At 45.0% G+C, this 21303-nt stretch overlaps 1 protein-coding gene across 11 annotated transcripts in view; it reads right to left on the bottom strand.

The window, feature by feature from the left end:
- exoc6 (exocyst complex component 6) overlaps positions 1-20971 on the bottom strand; it is a 62792-nt gene extending 41821 nt beyond the window's left edge. For 6 of the 11 annotated variants that reach the window (XM_017684383.2, XM_017684386.2, XM_017684387.2 and 3 more), the window contains exons 1-5: positions 20821-20971; positions 4410-4581; positions 2081-2128; positions 1872-1962; positions 310-355 (exon numbers count right to left, since the gene is read on the bottom strand). In XM_017684383.2, the coding sequence (XP_017539872.1) occupies positions 310-355; positions 1872-1962; positions 2081-2128; positions 4410-4581; positions 20821-20948 (485 nt within the window). In that variant the 5' untranslated portion in view covers positions 20949-20971. Of the gene's footprint in view, positions 1-309; positions 356-1871; positions 1963-2080; positions 2129-4409; positions 4582-19240; positions 19381-20820 lie in introns of those variants that run through there. The other 5 variants (XM_017684388.2, XM_017684394.2, XM_017684392.2 and 2 more) reach the window with 3 other exon arrangements.
- Between the last annotated feature and the right edge of the window lie 332 nt (positions 20972-21303).

The raw sequence follows: 21303 nt of genomic DNA, 5'->3' as shown, positions 1-21303 counted from the left end.
ATGGGCGCACCAGTGTGGGCCAGTGCTGTGAAGAAGGGCACACACAAGGTCAATTGTCTTTGCGTTTGAATAGTTTACTCATTTATGATGTGTTGTGACCGGTCGAGACAACGTTGATGGACAAAAAGGGACAGCCTGACCCCGTACTGACCTCCTGCCTCTTCACCGAAGGCACCGATTTCCATGAACAGAGCTTCAAATCTTTAGCTTGTTTTTCACAGAAGCAAAGCAGCGTGCGTCCAACAGACTCATGAGCTGAAACACCAAATGTTCTTGAACTTTAAATATTCGGCAAAAATGGCTCATTACCTTTTGGATTCAAGCTGTTCCTTCAATTTGCTGTACATTTCCAGAACTGTGACAGGAAAATGGGGACAAAACAGAGCAAAACAACACACACAAGAAAAGTCAGTCAACATCACACCATGTATAAAGATCTTTCCTCATGGAATATCCAGTTCGGATATGGAATATCCAGATCCTTTAATACTATGGAAAAAAAAGCCCAAAAAGACAACTTGGTTAATATATCAAATCGTATATGAAATATTTAGCAAACTCGATACTGTATTTGTTCATTGCCTAGAACAACCTCATTTCCAAAAAAAATGGGACCCTGTACAAAATGTAAATAAATATGCAAATCATTTAAACCCTATATTTCATTGAAAATAGTACAAAGACAATATATCAAATTATTGAATTATTATTAAATATAAAATATTATTGTTTTTGTAAAAATTTTGTTTTTTATTTGAGGCCCATTTTGAATTCCAAAAATGTTGGGACAGGAGCAACAACAGGCTGGTAAAGCTGTGTAAGCCTAATAAAAACACCTGGTGGTTAATTGGCAGCAGGTCAATAATGTGATATAATAAGAGCATCCCAGCAAGGCGGAGTCTTTCAGAAGTACAGATGTGGAGCGGTACACCACACTATGGAAGACTGCCCGAGCAAATAGTGCAACAACTGAAGATAAATATTTCTCATTTTAAAACAGCAAAGAACTTTTGCTTTTCGTCATCTATGATACTTAATGACATTAAAAGATTCCGAGAATTGGGAGACATCTCTGTGTGCAAGGGACTGCATCCACAAATGCAGGTTAAAGCTCTAAAATACAAAGAAGAAACCAAATATAAACAAGATCCAGAAACACCACCACCTTCTCTGGGCCAGAGCTCATTTAAAATGGACTGAGGGGAAGTGGAAAATCTTCTTGTGGTCAAAATTTGAAATTCCTTTTGAAAATCAAAAGCCAGTGTTCATGATGGTATGGGGGTACATTAGTGCACATGGCATGGGTGACATGCACATCTGTGAAGGCACCATTAATACTGAACAATATGTACATGTTTTGGCAACATATGCTGCCATCCAGATGACGTCTTTTTCAGGGAAGGCCTTGCTTATTTCAGCAAGACAGTGCCAAACCACATGCTGCCTGTACTACAACAGCACTGCTCCATATTATGCCTGCCTACGGTCCAGACCCGTCACCCACTCAGAACATTTGGCACATTATGAAATGAAAAATATGACAAATGAGACCCTGAACTGTTGAGCTGCCAACTGAGTGAGTGAGTGCATAAATGAGTGAGCGATCAACTGAGTGAGCAATCGAGTGAGTGAGTGAGTGCATGAATGAGTGAATGATCAACTGAGTGAGCGATCGAGTGCATAAATGAGTGAGCGATCAACTGAGTGAGTGAGTGAGTGAGTGAGTGAGTGAGTGAGTGAGTGAGTGAGTGAGTGAGTGAGTGAGCGAGTGAGTGAGAGTGAGTGAGAGTGAGTGAGTGAGCAGTGCAAACTTGAGACAACAAACATGTCTTGGCTGACCAGACAGAATTCCTCAACTTTCAAAGTCTTACCCGGAATACATAGCTGTAGTTTCTCCACAGTGGTGGTCATGTTCCTCTGCTGAATCCTGCAGCGAATGACCTCCTCTGTTTGGGCAGTCACCTTACATAAGGGAAGGTCAAAGAGTGCAGAGCCCTCACAATTAAGACATTTCACTCCACACTATTGTCCAATCATTCTTTGCAGTTATAATGGCAGTTCAATCTGTACGGAACCGTACCTCTCGTCCGGCGTCTTGAAGTCTTCTATTGGTGTCGGTCACTTGGCCCTAAAAACATAATATCACTTTTGTTAGACAAATAAGCACACAATTCCCTGTTGTAACTGCTCACCCTTGTAATCAGATCATGCTTCATGAGGAGTCAGGAACAAAGGGGCGCAAATTCAAATTAAATGTGCAGCGGGAACTTGAACTTTTGGTCGGCGGGGAGCTTTTAAGCACGGTAATCGCTTATGACAGCCCTTTCTAACAGATTCTGTGACAAACTTCTCAATTCTACTTGGGATTTTTGAACTTTACTTGTTCCTCTGGGTCTGTCAAACAATTCAAATCAATGACCCAATTGACCACTGGTCCCTTGTTGATAACCTCAATGAGCTCTATGTGCCATTCTTTGTCTGGGGCAAAAAGCGGATAGCATTTTCTGGTAATTAAACATTCATTTTTTGCTGAATACAAACACTGGGTGGTTGATTAACATCCAATGTGGAGACCTCCACAACACTGCACCAGTACAGTGGTGCAGGTGCAGGGACTGCACAGCCACAGACTTTCCCACATAGGAAGTCTCATTAGGTCATCGTAAAAAGGAAGCACATTTTGGAGTTTATTAAAAATCTCATTAATGCTCTGACAAAGACAGCTGAGCGACCTCATTGATGCCTCTAGTTATCTGAATATGCTTTATATAATGTCGGTCTAATTAAAAGCTTTGGTGAGCCACTCCTGCACCATTTGGTGCACATCTTTCACTCTGTGAAGTGTAAAGGGAGCTAAAGAGAATTGGCCTGCGATTCGGCCGCAGATAACTGCGCAATTCCAAGCACTGATGAAAAGCAACTTCTCATGGACACTAAATAGGTGCTGATCGAGATTACAAGACTGGCAAGAACCTCTTCAAACTGCTTTTACAACTGCTTTTATAAAGTACACCACTAATTAAACAAGGAACACGTGATTAATTGTGGTTTACTTTATTTTAGTGGTATTTCAATGCTTCACTGCTTTGGCACATTTTCAGCTTCTTCCTCTACGGCCAACAAAGCAACAGACACCACGAGCTTCAGTGGAACCTACATGAGGTGTACAACTGTCACTCAAAACTGCCAATAAATGAAAGTTACTTATTTTTCAGAGAACATGTTCAACATAAGCTTATCAGTACAGTGTGTTAATCCTTAGCCTTCACTGCAGCATCCATTCTTTTCAGGATACCTGCTTTCAGTTTTTCAAAGACATCTACAGGGATATTTTTGCACTCCTCCACAGTTCAGTCTTAGATGTTGGTTGTATTTTCTGCTTTCCTCAATACAAGCTGTGCTAGGTGCTAATTTAGACTCGTCAGTCCATAAATCATTTCTCCCACATCCCAGATGTTCCGTGGTCTATTACAAGTTTCCCTTTCTTAGTTGCTTTTCAACAGCTTGTCGGAAGCACATCCGTTCAGACCCATAGCACTGAGTGTATTCTCACAGTGGAAGGATGCACAGAAGCACCTGTGAATTGTTGGAGTTTGATTTTCTACTCTCTCAAATTTCGCAGCAACTGATGAGCTAAAGTCAATAAGTGTAAATCTACAGTGCCCCTATACGGCAAGTGTACCAGATAAAATGGCATATGGTGTTTTTGTACACCTGGTGGATTTATATACACAGTATACATCATTTGAGTGAATGTAATTTAATTATAGGAGTCACAATTAGAAAAAACAATCACTACTTTGTGTAGGTTAAGGGCACACTGGGCAATCTCATGATGGCACACTTAACAATATTCAATATACACGCAAGTCTCATCACTGAGCTACATACAATCCAGACACAACGTTCAGAAATGACTAGAAACATAAATACATTCTACAGGCTTGAAAAACAAGTGGGTCATATTAGTATAAATACATATACAGTGGCGACACCTGTCTAACCTATACAACAAGATTTAGGCCAATGACTTAGCACAGCTCCTCCTGTATTTTAAATGGGAAATATTGTGAAATGTTAGTAAGTTAAGGACAGACACCAAGTTAACTGGGAAGCAGCTGCAGAAGAAAAACCATTCAGATTAGACGAACCGCTTCTGATAGCAACTCTGTAAAATATAAGAACGGAAAAGATTGGCTAGGCTACACATTCTCATTGAGGATGCCCTACACTAATGCTTACTGTTTCAGGAGAGTACAGCAGCAAAATGGGGCGAGATCCTTCTACAAAGCAATTAAGCCAAAAAAAAAAGAAAGATTTACATTTAGCAATAAAAGGACATTGGCTCTGAACTTCATACTGAATGCCTCAGTACTTTTTGTTGTGTAAAAATCAACTGATGTGCTTACCATCAATTTCTCTGCATCTGCACGGACTTTGAGGAGCTCTGTGATGGCGTCAACGAACCCCTGATGGTGAAAGTTGCACATCTTCTCGATCTCCCTGTCATGGTTCCTTATTCTGGCATCAAGCTTCTCCATAAACCTCTTATGTGCATTAGGTTGGTCATCATACACAGACCTGGAAATGGCACAATAAGGTAAATCATCAGACTACAGAACTCAAAAAACAGAACCTAATCAGGACTACATCATAATTTAAGCCACAAAAAGAGTCATTAAACTACAGAACAGATCCTGTCCTTGTGTCACTCCAAATCCAGTCACTTCACTCCCTCAGATTTGAGTCTTTATCCTCTAAACTTATTTCAGCGAAGCTGTTCTAGCCTCCTTGCTAAGCTGATGTCAATTCTAGTGCAAACGAGGACAGTGAACTGGAACAAGAGTAGCTTATCTAACAGCTCCACTGACAAAATCACAAGTTCTCTCCTCAGATTTAAGCCTTTAACCTCTAAACATAAGTCAATACAGCCTCAGTGAACCAGGATCAAATGAGCTTTGGTGTTTGAAGCTGTAGCATTCTAAACTATCACTCCCTGTAATGAGGACAGCTCTACACACCATATTCCAGTTTATTGGATGGACATGGAACAAAGATTTCACGCTGTATTCAACTTTAATCATAATAGAGCATTGATAGTTTTGTATGTGTAAAACATGCTCTCAACACACACACACACACACACACACACACACACACACACACACACAAACACACACACACATGGCTACGTCAATTTTATTTCACTGGCTTCTTATATGGCAGCTCTAATTTTTCAGTCCATCTTAAATAGGGCCACAGATACATTCTAATGTCGCAGGTGCCTGAAAGTAACCGCTGCATCATTTAAGGTGGAATATGAAATTCAAATAAATAGCCAAGCTATGCCACGTTTCTCAAGCCACTGGTCTTGTATGTGCACCCCATACGCTGCCCGCTGCCCACTGCTGACATTTTTATGCTTTAGCACCAGCTGGCGGAGTCAGGCAGCTCCTCAGGTGGCATGAGAGGAAACAGAAGCTGGGCAGGCGCTCTGCTGTCCAAGTCAGGCTACACGGACTTCAAGGTAATTCCTTTATGTCCTCTGCCTAATAAACAAAGGACTATAGACAGATGTGGACAGCTGGGTTTTCATATTCATTTGAAAAATGAGAACCAACCGTGATTCAGCTCAACAACTTCAGTTTGGAGTGTCGCATTATCTGAGCTTATTTATTGCTTACAAAACTCAGGCCTAAGGAAGAATTTCATCCAGCCCACTGGATTAGAGTTTATACCACCCACTACTGTCACTATCACGTATCTATAACTGCTCAGTCCAAACATCTCAAACATCAAGTTACTGCTAAATGAGCCTCCTCAGCACCCTGAGCGTGTCCTCCTTAGCACTCGGAGCGTGTCCTCCTCAGCACCCTGAGCGTGTCCTCCTTAGCACTCGGAGCGTGTCCTCCTCAGCACCCTGAGCGTGTCCTCCTTAGCACTCGGAGCGTGTCCTCCTCAGCACCCTGAGCGTGTCCTCCTTAGCACCCTGAGCGTGTCCTCCTCAGCACTCGGAGCGTGTCCTCCTCAGCACTCGGAGCGTGTCCTCCTCAGCACAGGGGTGTCCTCCTCAGCACCCTGAGCGTGTCCTCCTCAGCACTCGGAGCGGGTCCTCCTCAGCACAGGGGTGTCCTCCTCAGCACCCTGAGCGTGTCCTCCTCAGCACCCTGAGCGTGTCCTCCTCAGCACTCGGAGAGGGTCCTCCTCAGCACAGGGGTGTCCTCCTCAGCACTCGGAGCGTGTCCTCAGCACCCTGAGCGTGTCCTCCTCAGCACTCGGAGCGTGTCCTCCTCAGCACTCGGAGCGTGTCCTCCTCAGCACCCGGAGCGTGTCCTCCTCAGCACCCGGAGCGTGTCCTCCTCAGCACCCGGAGCGTGTCCTCCTCAGCACCCGGAGCGTGTCCTCCTCAGCACCCGGAGCGTGTCCTCCTCAGCACTCGGAGCGTGTCCTCCTCAGCACCCTGAGCGTGTCCTCCTCAGCACCCTGAGCGTGTCCTCCTCAGCACAGGGGTGTCCTCCTCAGATGGCAAGTCACACACAGGGCAGCACAACATACCATTTGTTAAAAATCAGAGCAATATCAGCTTCAATAATTATAACACCGCAGAATATAGCAATGCAAACTTCTAACAAGTAACTGAACTCGTCTCCACTGCTCTAGAGTCCAGTGGCGGCGCTTTACACCACTGCATTCCACGCTTTGCACTGCGCTTGGTGATGTAAGGCTTGGATGCAGCTGCTCGGCCATGGAAACCCATTCCATGAAGCTCTCTACGCTGTTCTTGAGCTGATCTGAAGGCCACATGAAGTTTGGAGGTCTGTAGTGATTGACTCTGCAGAAAGTCGGTGACCTCTGCGCACTATGCCCCTCAGCATCCGCTGACCACTCTGTCATTTTACGTGGCCGACCACTTCGTGGCTGAGTTGCTGTCGTTCCCAATCGCTTCCACTTTGTTATAATCCCACTGACAGTGGACTGTGGAATATTTAGTAGTGAGGAAATTTCCCGACTGGACTTGCTGCACAGGTGGCGTCCGATCACGGTACCACGCTGGAATTCACTGAGCTCCTGAGAGCGACCCATTCTTTCACTAATGTCTGTAGAAGCAGTCTGCAGGCCGAGGGGCTCGGCTTTATACACCTGTGGCCATGGAAGTGACTGGAACACCTGGACTCAGTGATTTGGATGGGGGAATGAATACTTTTGGAAATATAGTCTGTGTGTGTATATATATATATTTGTATACACATACATACATACATATACACATACACACAGCTTTTTCCGATTCAATCTACCACCTGCTCTGAGGTAGTCCTGTAGGTCAATGGTGCAGATTAAATGTAGTAATCGTGCAGCTATAATGCAGGTGTACTTAATGAAATGGCTAGTTGCTGTATAATCAAGCCAGAGTGGAAGCCTAGAACAGCAGACAATTAAGGTGATGCTGGGCTGCTACTCAAACTGGATTCAAATATAAAGTAACTGCACATCAACAGAAAAACATGAACAGGTTGTGTTTACTTTTCAACGCAACAGTAAACAAAATATGTAATTCTGCATAAACCTCTAAAAACCCACTGTATATCTTCTAGTCAAGTCAGAGAGCTTAATTTATAGTTTATTATAGTATATTATTTGGCTACAATGACTTCATATTAGTGACAATACTTGTCTTATGGGCTTAGGTGGGAACTAGACACCTTTATTAACAATGTTTAAAATGATGTGTCAATCATATCCACCACTAGGCAGCAGGATTAACGGCACTGTTTGAAGGAGGCAAACGGGAATGTGAAAAGTTCTCCAAGTGCACCACCTTGTGGATGAGAACGGTCAGCAGACTTACTGCTGCTCCTGTGAAACTGTCTTTATGGCAGAGATGAAGTACAAACCATGCACACAAAAAGGTTATTAAAAAAGGCCTGTATGATAAGCCACCATCATATTTAAAGGCTTCAATGATGACACAGAGCTTCTGACGGCCAAACTACAACCCCATCTTCAAAAAATCTGGGACACTGCAGAATGTAAATAAAAATGGAATGCAATGACAGGCAAATAATCCATCCATCCATCCATTTTCTAAGCCGCTTCTCCGTCAGGGTCGCGGGGGGGTGCTGGAGCCTATCCCAGCAGTCTTCGGGCGGAAGGCAGGATACATGCAAATAATGTAAACCATATTTTAAAGGAAAACAACAAAGACAACATATCAAATGGTGAAGCTGAAAAACAGTATTGTTTTCTGAAAAATATTTACGCCCATTTTGAATTTGATACCAGCAACATGTTTCAAGAAAGTTTACCTGTGCTGCATCACCGCATCACCTCTTCTGTTAACAACAATCTGTAAGCGTCTGGGAAGACCAACTGCTGTAGATTTGAAAGTGAAATGTTTTCTCATTCTTGATTGATTTCAGCTGGTCAACAGTTTAGAGTCTCCTTCGTCGTACTTTTCATTTCGTAATGCGCCAAATATTTTCAGTGGACTACAGGTCTGGACTCGGGCAGGCCAGATTAGCACACTGACTGCTTTAATACGGAGCCATGCTTCATGTATACATGCAGAATGTGGTTTGACACTGTCCTGCTGAAATAACCAAGGCCCTCCCTGAAAAAGACGTCATCCAGATGGCAGCATATGTTGCCAAAACAGGTATATATATCATTCATCATTAATGGTGCCTTCACAGGTGTACACATCACCCATGCCACGTTCACTAATACACACTAATACACTAATACACAATCATGAATACATGCTTGTGAACTGTGTACTGATAACACGCTGAGCGGTCTTTAGCACGGAGGACCTGCGTCCATGATTTCCAAAAAGAAATTTTAAACGTCGATTTGTTGGACCACAAGACTCTTCTCCACTTTCTCTTCAGGCTATTTTACACCGAGAAGGTGGCAGCATTTCTGGATCCTGTTTATTCCTGTTTTCACAGACAGTGGACACACACACACACACACACACACACACACACACACACACACACACACACACGCACTTATCCTTCCGGCGAGGGGTAAACATCACAGGGCAGTTGGCTTCACTGGCAGCAGTGTTACAAGCTGCTTCTGGGTTCATTCAAACACTATAAAATTTCACATTAACAATCCATAAAAAAATAAAAGATTAACTATATATTATTAATATTATTATCGTTATTTTATTTCAGCATTTTAAAGACACATTCACATCACAAAAAACTGAAGTAATTTTAGGCATCTTACATAAACTGTGATTCTATGAAAACACGAGTGGAACTGAACAGGCGCTGACTGATAATCAACATTAAAGAACTGGATCAGGGGCCAAAGAATCTATTAGGACTTCCTAAATAAATAATAATAAATGAATGAATGAGCTAAGCTGCGGCCCGAGGTAATCAGTGACAGTCAGAACACAACCTTAAACCATAAAAAACTATTTTACAGCCGAAGGAACAAAAACATGCCATGCATGTTTCCAATGACGTAATAAAACATGGAGTTGGTTCCAACTGTAAAAAGATATTTCCCCTCTTATTCTACTTTGAAGGAAGGAAGAAGCCATTTTCTAAAAGGAGCGCTGTCATATCTGTAGAACTGCTTTTTAAAATATTTAATTATACCTCACGACACATAAGCTGTATCAGTCATTTCACATTAAATCAAGAGTATTGATTTAATATCTACTACAGTAGAATACACTGCACCGTTACACCCACTCCCAAACTCAGACATCAATAATGTAATAAGTACATTTTCAATTTTCATCTCCTTTGTTTTTCATGCACTGCAACGTACATCAAAAACTTCATTTTGCACTGAAATATCGCAATGTAACCCCCCCCAACGTGCACACACACACACACACACACACACATTTTATACACTGATAATGACCCAAACCCACCAGCCCTGTATCATGCAGAATCGAGCTGAACAAACACTCGTTTAATAATTACGCGTTTAATTATAGCTCAAACACATGCAGTCACTAAAATTCAGTCGTTCCTCGTTTAAAACTAGAACGTTTAATAAGTCACTCGACCAGGTCGAGCACGTCAAGTGAAACATTAACATATCCGTGTCCTACGGTGGAACACGTTTGACATGCAAGGCCATTAATCTACTCATATCCTGCCCACTGGTCCAAAAAATCCTCTGATTCAGGTGTGACCGGCTGGCTGAACCGGCCTTCCCTGTCCCGTCACAGCGAGGAAGGGAAGGCGGGGCACGGCCAGGCTACAGGTGTTTCCTGCTAGCCCTTTGTGTGGTCTTTGCTCTGAAGGCTCTGTGCTGGACGGAGGCTCCGTGCGTTTCTGGCTGCGACTCTGTGTCTTATTATTCATTAATGTCTAAAATTGGCTTCTTTTTGCAAGTTTTTTTGTTTCACTTTTATATTCCACCTTAAAAAGTGGGCCATACATCCTGGGACCTGTACATAACCTGTACATGGTCCTGAACATAACTCCTGCACCATTTAAGGCAGAGAAGGAACTTCTCTTCACTCACTCAGTGATTCAGCTGAATCAGCTGACCGAGTCCAGCAGAAAGGAAGTTCAGCAACACCTCTGGTGTTCTTCGGCTAAGGCGAACCTCAAAGGACCAGCCTGTCTTGGGGTAGAATGAAGCGCCATCCGGTGAGTTTTGAGGCATTTTCCCGAAGTTGAGCTGATGTTTCTACACTGCTCACAATTCATTCTGCTACTGCCACCAGCAGTTATCTCACCAACGAAGACGAGACAGCCAGTATGTGGCCACACAAGCCCAGGCCATAACACTCCCACCTTTTTCGCCTCCTCACTTTGCCCTTCCATCACTCTGACAGTGTTTTCACATACAGTTCGTCTTAAAAGAACCGAACCAAGTTCTGTTGAAGTGAACCTGGAAGGGAACCCACTGCAAATGGCCTCAGTTCACAATGTAAGTGAACCCCTTTCACAGTGCTCGCCAAGTGGGCAGTGTTCTCTGATAAATCCAACCTATCAGGTGACGAGAAGAACCACCAGACCCGCCTGCTGCTCTCCTATTGGCTGCACTGAAACGATTGGCCAAGGTGCATCGTACAAAATTGGAAAAACGGCCGTGTGGGTCTGCCTTGGTGGGCTCCGTTTCCGGCTGTGCTCCTCAGTGAAACTCCACCCGGCGAGGTTTCATTCATTCAGCGTTCAGTGTGAAAGCAGCTGAAAACTGTGTAGCGTGCCGAGCTCGAGCCTTTAAGACGGTAAAATCACGCCAGCTCTCGCGTCTTGTCGCTTTACTACGCCAGCACTGCTGTCGCTCTCAGATCTCGGACAGACTTGGTCCTGAGTAGAACCTTATTAATGATCCTTGGTCTGTTTTACCTGCTGAAGCGCTGAAGTAGCTGTGTGGACGGCGAGTCTTGAGGACTTCACCATAAAGCAAAGCTAAAGCGGACTGGGGCCGGTTTGATTTCACACTGCACAAATTAATCGAACCACAAAAAGCTACAAACAAACCGAACTGAGACAACCTCAGGAGGTGCTCTCAGTTTTCGGGGCTGTTTAGAGGGGTCCGAGTTCACATATGCAAAAGAAACCAGACGCTGAAACAGCCCAAGTGTGAAAACGGCCTGATACAAGCTGATCTCGGTCTCATCTGTGCATAAAACCTTTTTCCAGAACTCTGCAGACTTAATTACTTTTTATCAAACTGTAACATGACCTCTAGTTAGCAACAAAAACGGGATGCTCTTCATCTTGCAGTGCAGCCTCATGAGGTTTTCTGCGGACAACAGTCATTTACAAATCCACACCTGCCTCCTGAAGTGCATCAGATCTGCTGGACAGATGTATGGAGCTGTTCCAAACAGCTGATCTTGATAAATCCAAGGTTTGGCCAATATCTCTGATTTTTACTGGCAGAACTCTGGACCTCATGTTGACCTCACAAAGCCTAAAATCAAGACGTAGATGCTGAAATGAAAGCAATAAACACCTAAGTAATCACAAACACCTGTGAATGTCCCAAAAGTTTCATACAAACATAAAATCATGTATAAAATATATATATATATATATATATATATATTTTATCTAAGCATGCCCATTTTGGCCATGTGTGAACTGTTCGAGAACAAATGTAAACCTGAGACAGAGATTTACACTATGGAGGGCACTATACATTAGAGGTCTGCACGAGGTGGGTTCACCTGTGGATCCCGTGTGATCTTCAAAATAATTTGCCGGCGGGATTCATTTAACCACTTATTGAACCACGTCCTGTTGGAAGAAATTTAAAAAGAAATGACTGAATGCGGCCAGAGGAGAACGAGGCCGCAGCGCCAAGGAAAAGTCTGAAAGTTTAAAGAATCAGAGGCCGCAAACGAAGTGACTGTTTCCAAATAACGTGCACTTTTAACGGCAAGCTCGAACACATTCTGCGCGACGAGCACAGCGGTCAGTGAGAGAAGCTTCATGATCACTCCTGTGGAAAATGAAACTGAAACCTCCAGGAGCAGATCTGCCTTCATCAGCAGTCACGAATGTTCACCTCTGGATGCGCCACGTGAAGCATTGTTCTTTCACGCATGCACGGCCGTTTAGGAGCGTGACCTGTGCAGACTAATGCCACATACAGGTCCTCAGCACCTGAGTGAACTTCTCTTACTCGATGAACCATCACCTACTTAGATCACAAGGTGCCAGCTTACTATTAGTACCAAGAATCAGTAAAGCTACATCGGGGGGAGAGCATACAAAGCCATTCTCATGCAAAGCCCCCCAACTTTGGAATAATCTTCCAGTCAGTGTTCGGGACTCAGACACAGCCTCAGTCTTTAAGTCTAGGATAAAAACCTACTTGTTCATTCAAGCGTGGGAGTGTCGGTGCCGTCATCCCGCTGCTTTTACATTTTCACTCAAGCTTGCTGACGATGGAGTGAAGGAACACTGACATCTCAGCAAGCCCTCATGTCTCTGTTACCTTCCCGTTACTCACCTTTAGCTAGGCTGTAACATGTAGACCTGCCGGAGTCTCTGCTGCACCCTGTGATTGGTCCCTCTTCACACAACTAACTCTGTGAATTTTCCTTTTCTTTGCTGAGTTGAACAACTACCAATCCTATGCGGTCTAACGCTGTTGCTGCTTCTGCCTTGATCAGGTGCCCACTGCTTGCCAGCACTCTGGACCGCTTTGACCACCACCGAGCTTCGCATTGTGCAAACCTCACCTTCATGAACTGACCCTCCTGGTGGAGATGCTGCTGCTGCTGCATAAACTCTACAGCTAAACTCTATCTAATTAACCACTGTTCCTCCTGTTTTTCCCTGTTTTGTATTCTAATATTCTAATATCATATTAATGCTGTTTGCTTTCCAGTGATGACCAGAAGAGGATGTGTTACCCTTCTGAATCTTGGTTCCTCTCAAGGTTTCTTCCTCTAGGGAGTTTTTTCCTTGCCACTGTCGCCATTTCCTTGCCCAGGGCGGCTTGGACCTGGATTTTTCTGTAAAGCTGTGACATCACCTGTTAGCGCTATATAAATAAACTTTGACTTGATTTGACTCGGCATTTAAAAGATAATGTGACTAGCCAAATAAAAAAAAAATCAGACTTGGGCCACTTTCACCTGCTGTGTGAACGGAGCCTTAGCTACACGCAGCAAACACATGAAGCTACAGAGCATCCAGTAAATATCTATTGCACAAAATCAAACTGATTTTATTCCATTACACTTCCTTCGGCGTTTCAACCTGTGCCACGCCCTCGGTCTCTGTTCAAAACAGACGAAGCTCACATTGCCAAAGAAACAGTTTCTACCTTTCTCACGATTTCAAAATGAGGTGTGAGCGGCAGCCTTGAGCATAAATTAAACATTCCTCATCAGTCAGTAAAACACCAAGGACAAGCGTGAGCAACCTCAGGCTCCAAATGCTTCCTCCTTCCTGTTATTGCAGAAGGTTCTTTCTCCCTGCCTTCTGCCAGGAGAGATAATGTAGGGAAAAGAAAAGAAGAATGATGTCATGTTTCCACTTCCACACTCGCTGCTTCTACACTGAACTATACAAACACTATGACAGACTAGTAGCGCAGAAAAGGATCAACTGTCAGACGCCCTGCGATTCTCGCTTAAAAGACACTGCATGAATTCAGGACTTTGACCCACCACTTTCCAAAGTACTGGGGCGATTTTTTACGGCGAGCTCCAACACATTCTGGGAGATGAGCTGAGCTGTCAGTCAATGAAGCTTCATGATGGCTCCTGTGATGCTGGCGAAGGTGAAGCTGAAAGCCCCAGGAGAACCTGGTGTTCTCCTATCGGATGTTCACCTCTGGATGGGCAAGAAACGTGAAGCAATGTTGAGCACTGTTCTTCTGCGCATGCGGGTCCGTTTAGGAGCGCACTCCGGTCAGACTAATGTCACATATTAGTAACCTTTAAAGATAACGTGAAGAGCCGAGCAAACAATCGGATTTTGTGAGAAAATCGGATTTTAGCCACTTTTACCTTCTGGATGGACGCTGCCTAAGGGTCTCCATTTCATATTTTTCTATTTTCATGTTGAGAAATGTAAGAGTAGCTGAGCCCTTGCATCCCTGCAAAACGTCCGACCAATAAACAAAAACCCACACGTGTAGTTTAAGTCCAATTCAGCCTCAGCGTGAACTGAACCAAACCTGAACTCTGCTTTGACTTTAAAAAATGACCTGAGCATGAAAACAGACTGATACTAGCAAAGTTTGCTACCTGAGGGGAAACGACAAGAGCTGCACTTTCGGAGGACTGGTGCCACAGCATGAGCTAAAACTAAGACCCGAGATCTGCCCATGGAGGAAATGTAAGCCACTGTGAAGCTGAGAAAAGAGGCGAAATTTGCACAAGCATTAGGCATCGGGAATGCTCTGGAAAAAAGGAAGAAAGCACTGCCATACAAACAAACAAACATCGAACGTGTTGGCAAAGGAAAACAACAGCAGCTGATGACAGAAACTTTGTGGAAGCTCAAAAACACCAGTCAGTGGCATCACCAGCCTCCACAGGGCAGGCGTAAAGGTGAAGGTATTACTGTCCACTATTCAAAGAAGACTTATAGAGGAAGACAGGGCAGAGTTATAGAGGCCATGCCCAAGACGCAAACCACTCACCAGCAAGAAGAATCATACGGCTAAACTGGAATTCCTAAAGAAATACAGAGATGAGCCACAGAAAATCCTGAGTTCGGAGTTTTATGGACTGATGAGCCCAAGATCAACCGTTGCCAAAGTGTGGAGCCACGCAGTGTTTGTACAGATCTTTACTCTGCAGGGGTTTAAAAGTAGAATCATTACAAAACAGCTGCTGGACTCAAATCATCACAAACAATAACAACTCACTGGGAGCTTTTTAGACAGCAATGATTTTTCCTGTGGTCCAGCAGGAAGCTGACTGACCTAAAATGGACTCTTCATCCACTCCAAGTGCACGTCACAAAACTGGATGTACAGAGAAACCTGGTGTGTTCACATGTACAGTGTTAACGTATTTTGTTTGATGAATTAATAAATTCAGTGTGATGATTTCTCCAGCCCCCTACGTGTTTGAGGACACCATGTTTGCATCACACCAGAGGCTTTAGAAGATCTACCACTCAGCCTTAAAGAGATGAGGCCAAACACAAACAGCCTGTACAGAAGAGCTCTAGACAGGCTACTGACAGTAAACAGCAGAAGCTACGATTCCCTGTCACAGCACAGGCAGCATGCACATACGGAAGTGGGTGACGCTGCAAGTTTCCTTAACGTACGTCGTCATGCTGCAAGCGGATGTTCAGAAGAAGGAAGAAACAACCGTCAGATTTTATCTGTGAAATTAGCGCGCATCAAAAGCTGGAGCCTCAGGGCTGGATCACAGAAAGCTGCGCTCCATGTGCGCTACAGCTCAACAGCGTTCCTTCAGGCTCCACGCAACTCTACCGGACCCTCAGAGCCTTGCACGCTCACTGGGCAGGACCCCCAGGGAGCAGGTCGGTACATTTAGTCAGGGAACAGAAGCAAATTAAAAACTCTGTTTTCTAAGTTGTATTGACCCCACACCCCGTCTCGTCTCCAGGCCTTTTATTTTATATATTTTATTAAACATTACATGAAAAGGTACAAGCACGTATTTATCTAGCGGGGAAACTCATTTAAGGTGCACAGCTGGACCTCAAAACCAAAAAACTGCTGTACCTTTACGAGGAATATTTACATTGTTTGTACTTTGATGAACAAAAATGTAGACAACCAGCACCTTCATCTCCACCTTCATCTCCACCTTCATCTCCACCTTCAACTCCACCTTCAACTCCACCTTCAACTCCACCTTCAACTCCACCTTCAACTCCACCTTCAACTCCACCTTCAACTCCACTTTCAACTCCACCTTCATCTCCACCTTCATCTCCACCTTCATCTCTTTATCTCTGTAGGCCCAGTGATTTTTAGGACATGAGGTTATGTTTTAATGTTTTAGTTCATTTTTATTTTATAGAATTGTGCTTGTATTAAACTCTTATTTAACCCTTTGATGGCGCTCTTTCATTGTTACGAACATGCTGGAAATATAAGGGTTTAACTCCTAAAACACAAGGCAGAAAATGGGCCGGTCAGGAAATGTTTTTCTCTGCAGTATCTCGGAAAACAGGAAAGCTTGTAAAGTTCAACACGGTGACCGTTTGGAGAGTAAGTCCCGCCCTCTAAGAAAAAGAGCCAATCAGCACGCTAGTTAGGGGGAGCGGGGAGGGGCCACCCTCGCAGTGGACAGACAGAACAACCAGCGCTGCAAACTATGAGGTCTTTGTCAGATTTTATCTGTGATGTCAAATGTTTCTGAGACACTAATTTGACCTTCAGTTTCGAATATTTAGGCCCCTCGCTGTTTAATGAGAGAGGAGCCTGGTCTCCTGGCATGGGCTCAAAATAACTGCCCGATGGCACTGAAAACACGGACGCCCAGCGAACAGACTTTCTTAGAAGGACTTAATACGATAAAATACAGCTTAAAAACACCGATCTGACCTACACAATACTGCCAAAAGTATTCGGCCGCCTGGCTTCACACACATATGAACCTGAGTGACGTCCCATTCTTAATCCATAGGGTTTAATGTGATGTCGGCCCACCCTTTGCAGCTATAACAGCTTCAGCTCTTCTGGGAAGGCTTTCCACAAGGGTTAGGAGTGTTTATGGGAATTTCTGACCGTTCTTCCAGAAGCACATTTGTGAGGTCAGACACTGATGTTGGACGAGAAGGCCTGGCTCACAGTCTCCGCTCTAATTCATCCCAAAGGGGTTCTATGGGGTTGAGGTCAGGACTCTGTGCAGGCCAGTCAAGTTCTTCCACACCAAACTGGCTCATCCGTGTCTTTATGGACCTGCTTTGTGCACTGGTGTGCAGTCATGTTGGAGCAGGAAGGGGCCGTCCCCAAACTGTTCCCACAAAGTTGGGAGCATGAAATTGTCCAAAATCTCTTGGTGCTGAAGCTTTAAGAGTTCCTTTCACTGGAACTAAGGGGCCGAGCCCAACTCCTGAAAAACAACCCCACACCATGATCCCCCCTCCACCAAACTTTACACTCAGCACAATGCAGTCAGACAAGTACCGTCTCCTGGCAACCACCAAACCCAGGCTCATCCATCAGATTTCCAGACGGAGAAGCGTGATTGGTCACTCCAGAGAACTCGTCTCCACTGCTCTAGAGTCCAGTGGCGGCGCTTTACTCCACTGCATTCCACGCTTTGCACTGCACTTGGTGATGTAAGGCTTGGATGCAGCTGCTCGGCCATGGAAACCCATTCCATGAAGCTCTCTACACTGTACTTGAGCTGATCTGAAGGCCACATGAAGTTTGGAGGTCTGTAGTGATTGACTCTGCAGAAAGTCGGTGACCTCTGTGCTCTATGCCCCTCAGCATGTGAGTGTGTGTGAGAGTGTGTGAGTGTGAGAGTGTGTGTGTGTGTGAGTGTGTGAGTGTGTGTGAGTGTATGTGTGTGTATGAGTGTGTGATTGTGTGTGAGTGTGTGTGTGTATGAGTGTATGTATATGTGTGTGAGTGTGTGTGTGTGTGTGTGTGTATGTATGTGTGTGAGTGTGTGTGTGTGTGTATGTATATGTGTGTGTGTGAGTGTGTGTGTGTGTGTATGTATATGTGTGTGAGTGTGTGTGTGTGTGTGAGTGTGTGTGTGTATGTATGTGTGTGTGTGTGAGAGTGTGTGAGTGTGTGTGTGTGAGAGTGTGTATGTGTGTGAGTGTGTGTGTGTGAGAGTGTGTGTGTGGATGATGATCAATCTGTGATCAACTCCGCTTCGCTCCAGGTGTCGCTCAGCTCTTTACTCGATCCAGGCGCACCTGAGATGCTCAGCGAGCTCTCTGTTAGCTTCCTTGCTAACCTGAGCGCCACACCCACTGACAGCCACCTGCACGTCATCCTCCTCCGTCCCGCTGTAAACCGATCTGACCGCGTCCTCACACACCGGCCGCTTCCTTTACCAGAGCAACGGCAAGCGCGGCGTTTCCGTCAGCGGCGAAACGGAAGCGCATCCGCTGATCTCCAGCTGCTCGCACAGACCGCTGGCGCGTGTTTATGATGTACAGATCTGGGAAAGCGGCCAGCGGCTCCGCTGCCCCACCGCCCCAGCGCCGGCCGTGTGGGCCGCTGTAAAAGCTTAGGGCTGCCGTTTCCCAGCGCGAGGGCAGCGGTCCGAGCTTCCTCAGTGACGGCGTCGGGTTTCTAACGCCTCCATCTGGCCGAGCCGCCGGTTCGTGTCTCTGACCGCGGACATGGCTTCAGCTTCCAGCAGCGAACCGATCAAAGCCCGACTAGTCACAGCGCTGCCTCCGCACGCCGGCCCTCACTGACCACACTCGCCCTCGCGCCCGGCCAGCGGACCCGCCGCGCCCGGTGCCGCTCGGCTCGCTGACCGGCAGCAGCTCTCCGGCTATCAGGTGCCCACAGCCTGCCATCCATCCATCCATCCCGCCCTCCATCCATCCCGCCCTCTTGTCCCTGAACCGCCCCGTCCACCCAAGACCCTCCCAGACCCCCCCAGACCCCCCAGACGGGAATTAAACCAACGATTTAACCAAAAGCACTGAACTGCCGCTGAACGCGCGGAGCTACAGAGTCTTTTACCGGTGACCGCTCCGGACTGACCAGCGCGCTCGAGCAAACAAAGGCCCAACTCCCGCCGTCCTCCTCGATGGAGACGGACAGCGCGGTACAAAACGAAAAGCCAGGGAACACAACACGGGTCAGAACCTCCTACCGAAGCGTTGGACCCACGCAGGCCGTGTCTGTGCTCTCAATCTCCTGCAGAATGCGCTCGTGCTCGGTGATACTCTCCAAGGTGCCGCTCTCCGCCATGTTGGCTGTATGTTGTGAGAATGCGGCTGGAAGTGTAGTGACAGGGGGCGGCCGGCAGGGGGCGGCCGGCGGGGGGGCGGCCGGCGGGGGGCGGCCGGCGGGTGGCGGCCGGCAGGGGGCGGCATTCAGCAGCCACAACGATGAGGTCCGCGCGGAGGAAGTCATTAAACGCAGCTAATACACTTTAAAAACTCAAGAAAAGAGAAAAACCTCCTAAACCTGCTAATAAACCACTAATAAACCACTAATAATCACACATTAAGGAATTAGAGGGATTATTATTGTTGCTGTTACAAACATTATATTCATATTATTCAGTTATCATAGCTTCTACATATTTTTATTAGTTTAAGGAGGGAGTTCAATAAAATAACAAAAGAACAGCATGAAAAAGATTTGCATAATAATAATAATAATTCCTCTTCTTCATATAATTATTATTATTATATGTTATATTAAAGTTGGGATGCTGCGCTAAATGTAATAAATCAGGAGCTGTAACCGTTGCAGAGGTTAGAGGTTTGTTGCAGAGCGATGACGTGCAAATCATTTAAACCTTACATTTCATTGAAAATGGTATAAAGACCACATATCAATATCAAAAACTGAGAACTTAAATATTGTTTGAAAACTGCCCCTTTTGGATTTGTTGATCACTCCGTTTAATAAGGCTGGGGCGTGTTTACCGCTGTGGGCATGTCCTGTAAGTGTCTGGGAACTGAGGAGACCAACTGCTGTTGATCTGGAAGTGAAATGTTTTCCCATCCTTGCTTGAGGTGGGATTTAAACTTATTTAAATTCAGGATTCCCTTTGCCGTATTTTTCATTACGTAATGCGTCAAATGTTTTCAGTGGGTGACCGGTCTGGACTGCAGGCCGGCCAGTTTAGCAGCCAGACTCTTTTACTACAAAGCCAGGCTTTTATAGGACGTGCAGGGTGTGGCTTGGCCTCGTCTTGCTGAAATAAGACCCCTGAAAAAGACCCAATCATGTAACTGACAGGTAGCCACTGAACCTAATTAGTACTGAGATGTTCCACCAGATGTTTTTTCACCAGTGTTTTGTTGCCCCACCCCAACGTTTTGGAAACATGTTGCTGGCAACAAAATCCAATAAAATTTCCATTTCAGTATTGATACGTGGTCTTTATACTATTTTCACTTAAATTTAAGGTTTAATGATTTACACATCATTACATTCTGTTTTATTTACATTTTGCAAAAGGGCTCAACATTTTTGGAAACAGTTGTAATTACATGTTATTTATTTTTAGTAATATAGTAAAAGCCGTTAAACTGTGAACGTTTTTGTTGTTGTTTATAAAAGGAGGAGTAGTACTTTATTGGTAGTAACACTGACAGTTTACAGTGTTCTAATGTTAGATGTGAGCCTGACTGATCAGCCGTCATATTGCTCAACAGAACATGCGTGATAATACAGAATAATGATGAGTTAGGCATTGGCTGAATGAGGAAGCTCTACCTTAAGGTCGTTCCCAAAGGCAAATCAATTGATTCAAGTTCTGCAAAAACATTTCCATATATTTTCCCCTCTCTGATGTCCTCTTGCGGGGGACTCGGTGGAGGAGCCCTCGCTCTGCTGCTGTCCATGTTGCCTTTCCGTGAAGAGTGTGCTGAACACTGTGGGAAAGGACAGTAAGCTTGTGACAGGACAGCACAGCTACTAGAGTCAGCAGAAAGCCCAACCTCGTGATCTGCAGTACTTTGAATCCAACAAAACAGACATGATGGCTTTTTCGTTAAATATTTCTTAGGCTGCAGCGTGAAGGGGAAATCCACCATTTGTCAAATTTTCTGCATAATTGAATCCTTTTGATATAAACAAAGTCACCCAGAGTGGTTTGACGTGAAGAAACGTGTGTAGAGAAACTGCAGAGTCAGAATTCACAGTCGTGCTGATAGGAAAGGCGTCCGAAACATGTAAGCCCTCTAAAAGCTTCCTAGC

This window comes from Pygocentrus nattereri, chromosome 13 (genome assembly GCF_015220715.1).
Source record: "Pygocentrus nattereri isolate fPygNat1 chromosome 13, fPygNat1.pri, whole genome shotgun sequence".
NCBI classification, from domain to species: domain Eukaryota; kingdom Metazoa; phylum Chordata; class Actinopteri; order Characiformes; family Serrasalmidae; genus Pygocentrus; species Pygocentrus nattereri.
Note: the sequence above shows the minus strand (reverse complement) of the source record. Positions and strands in the feature narration are given on the sequence as shown.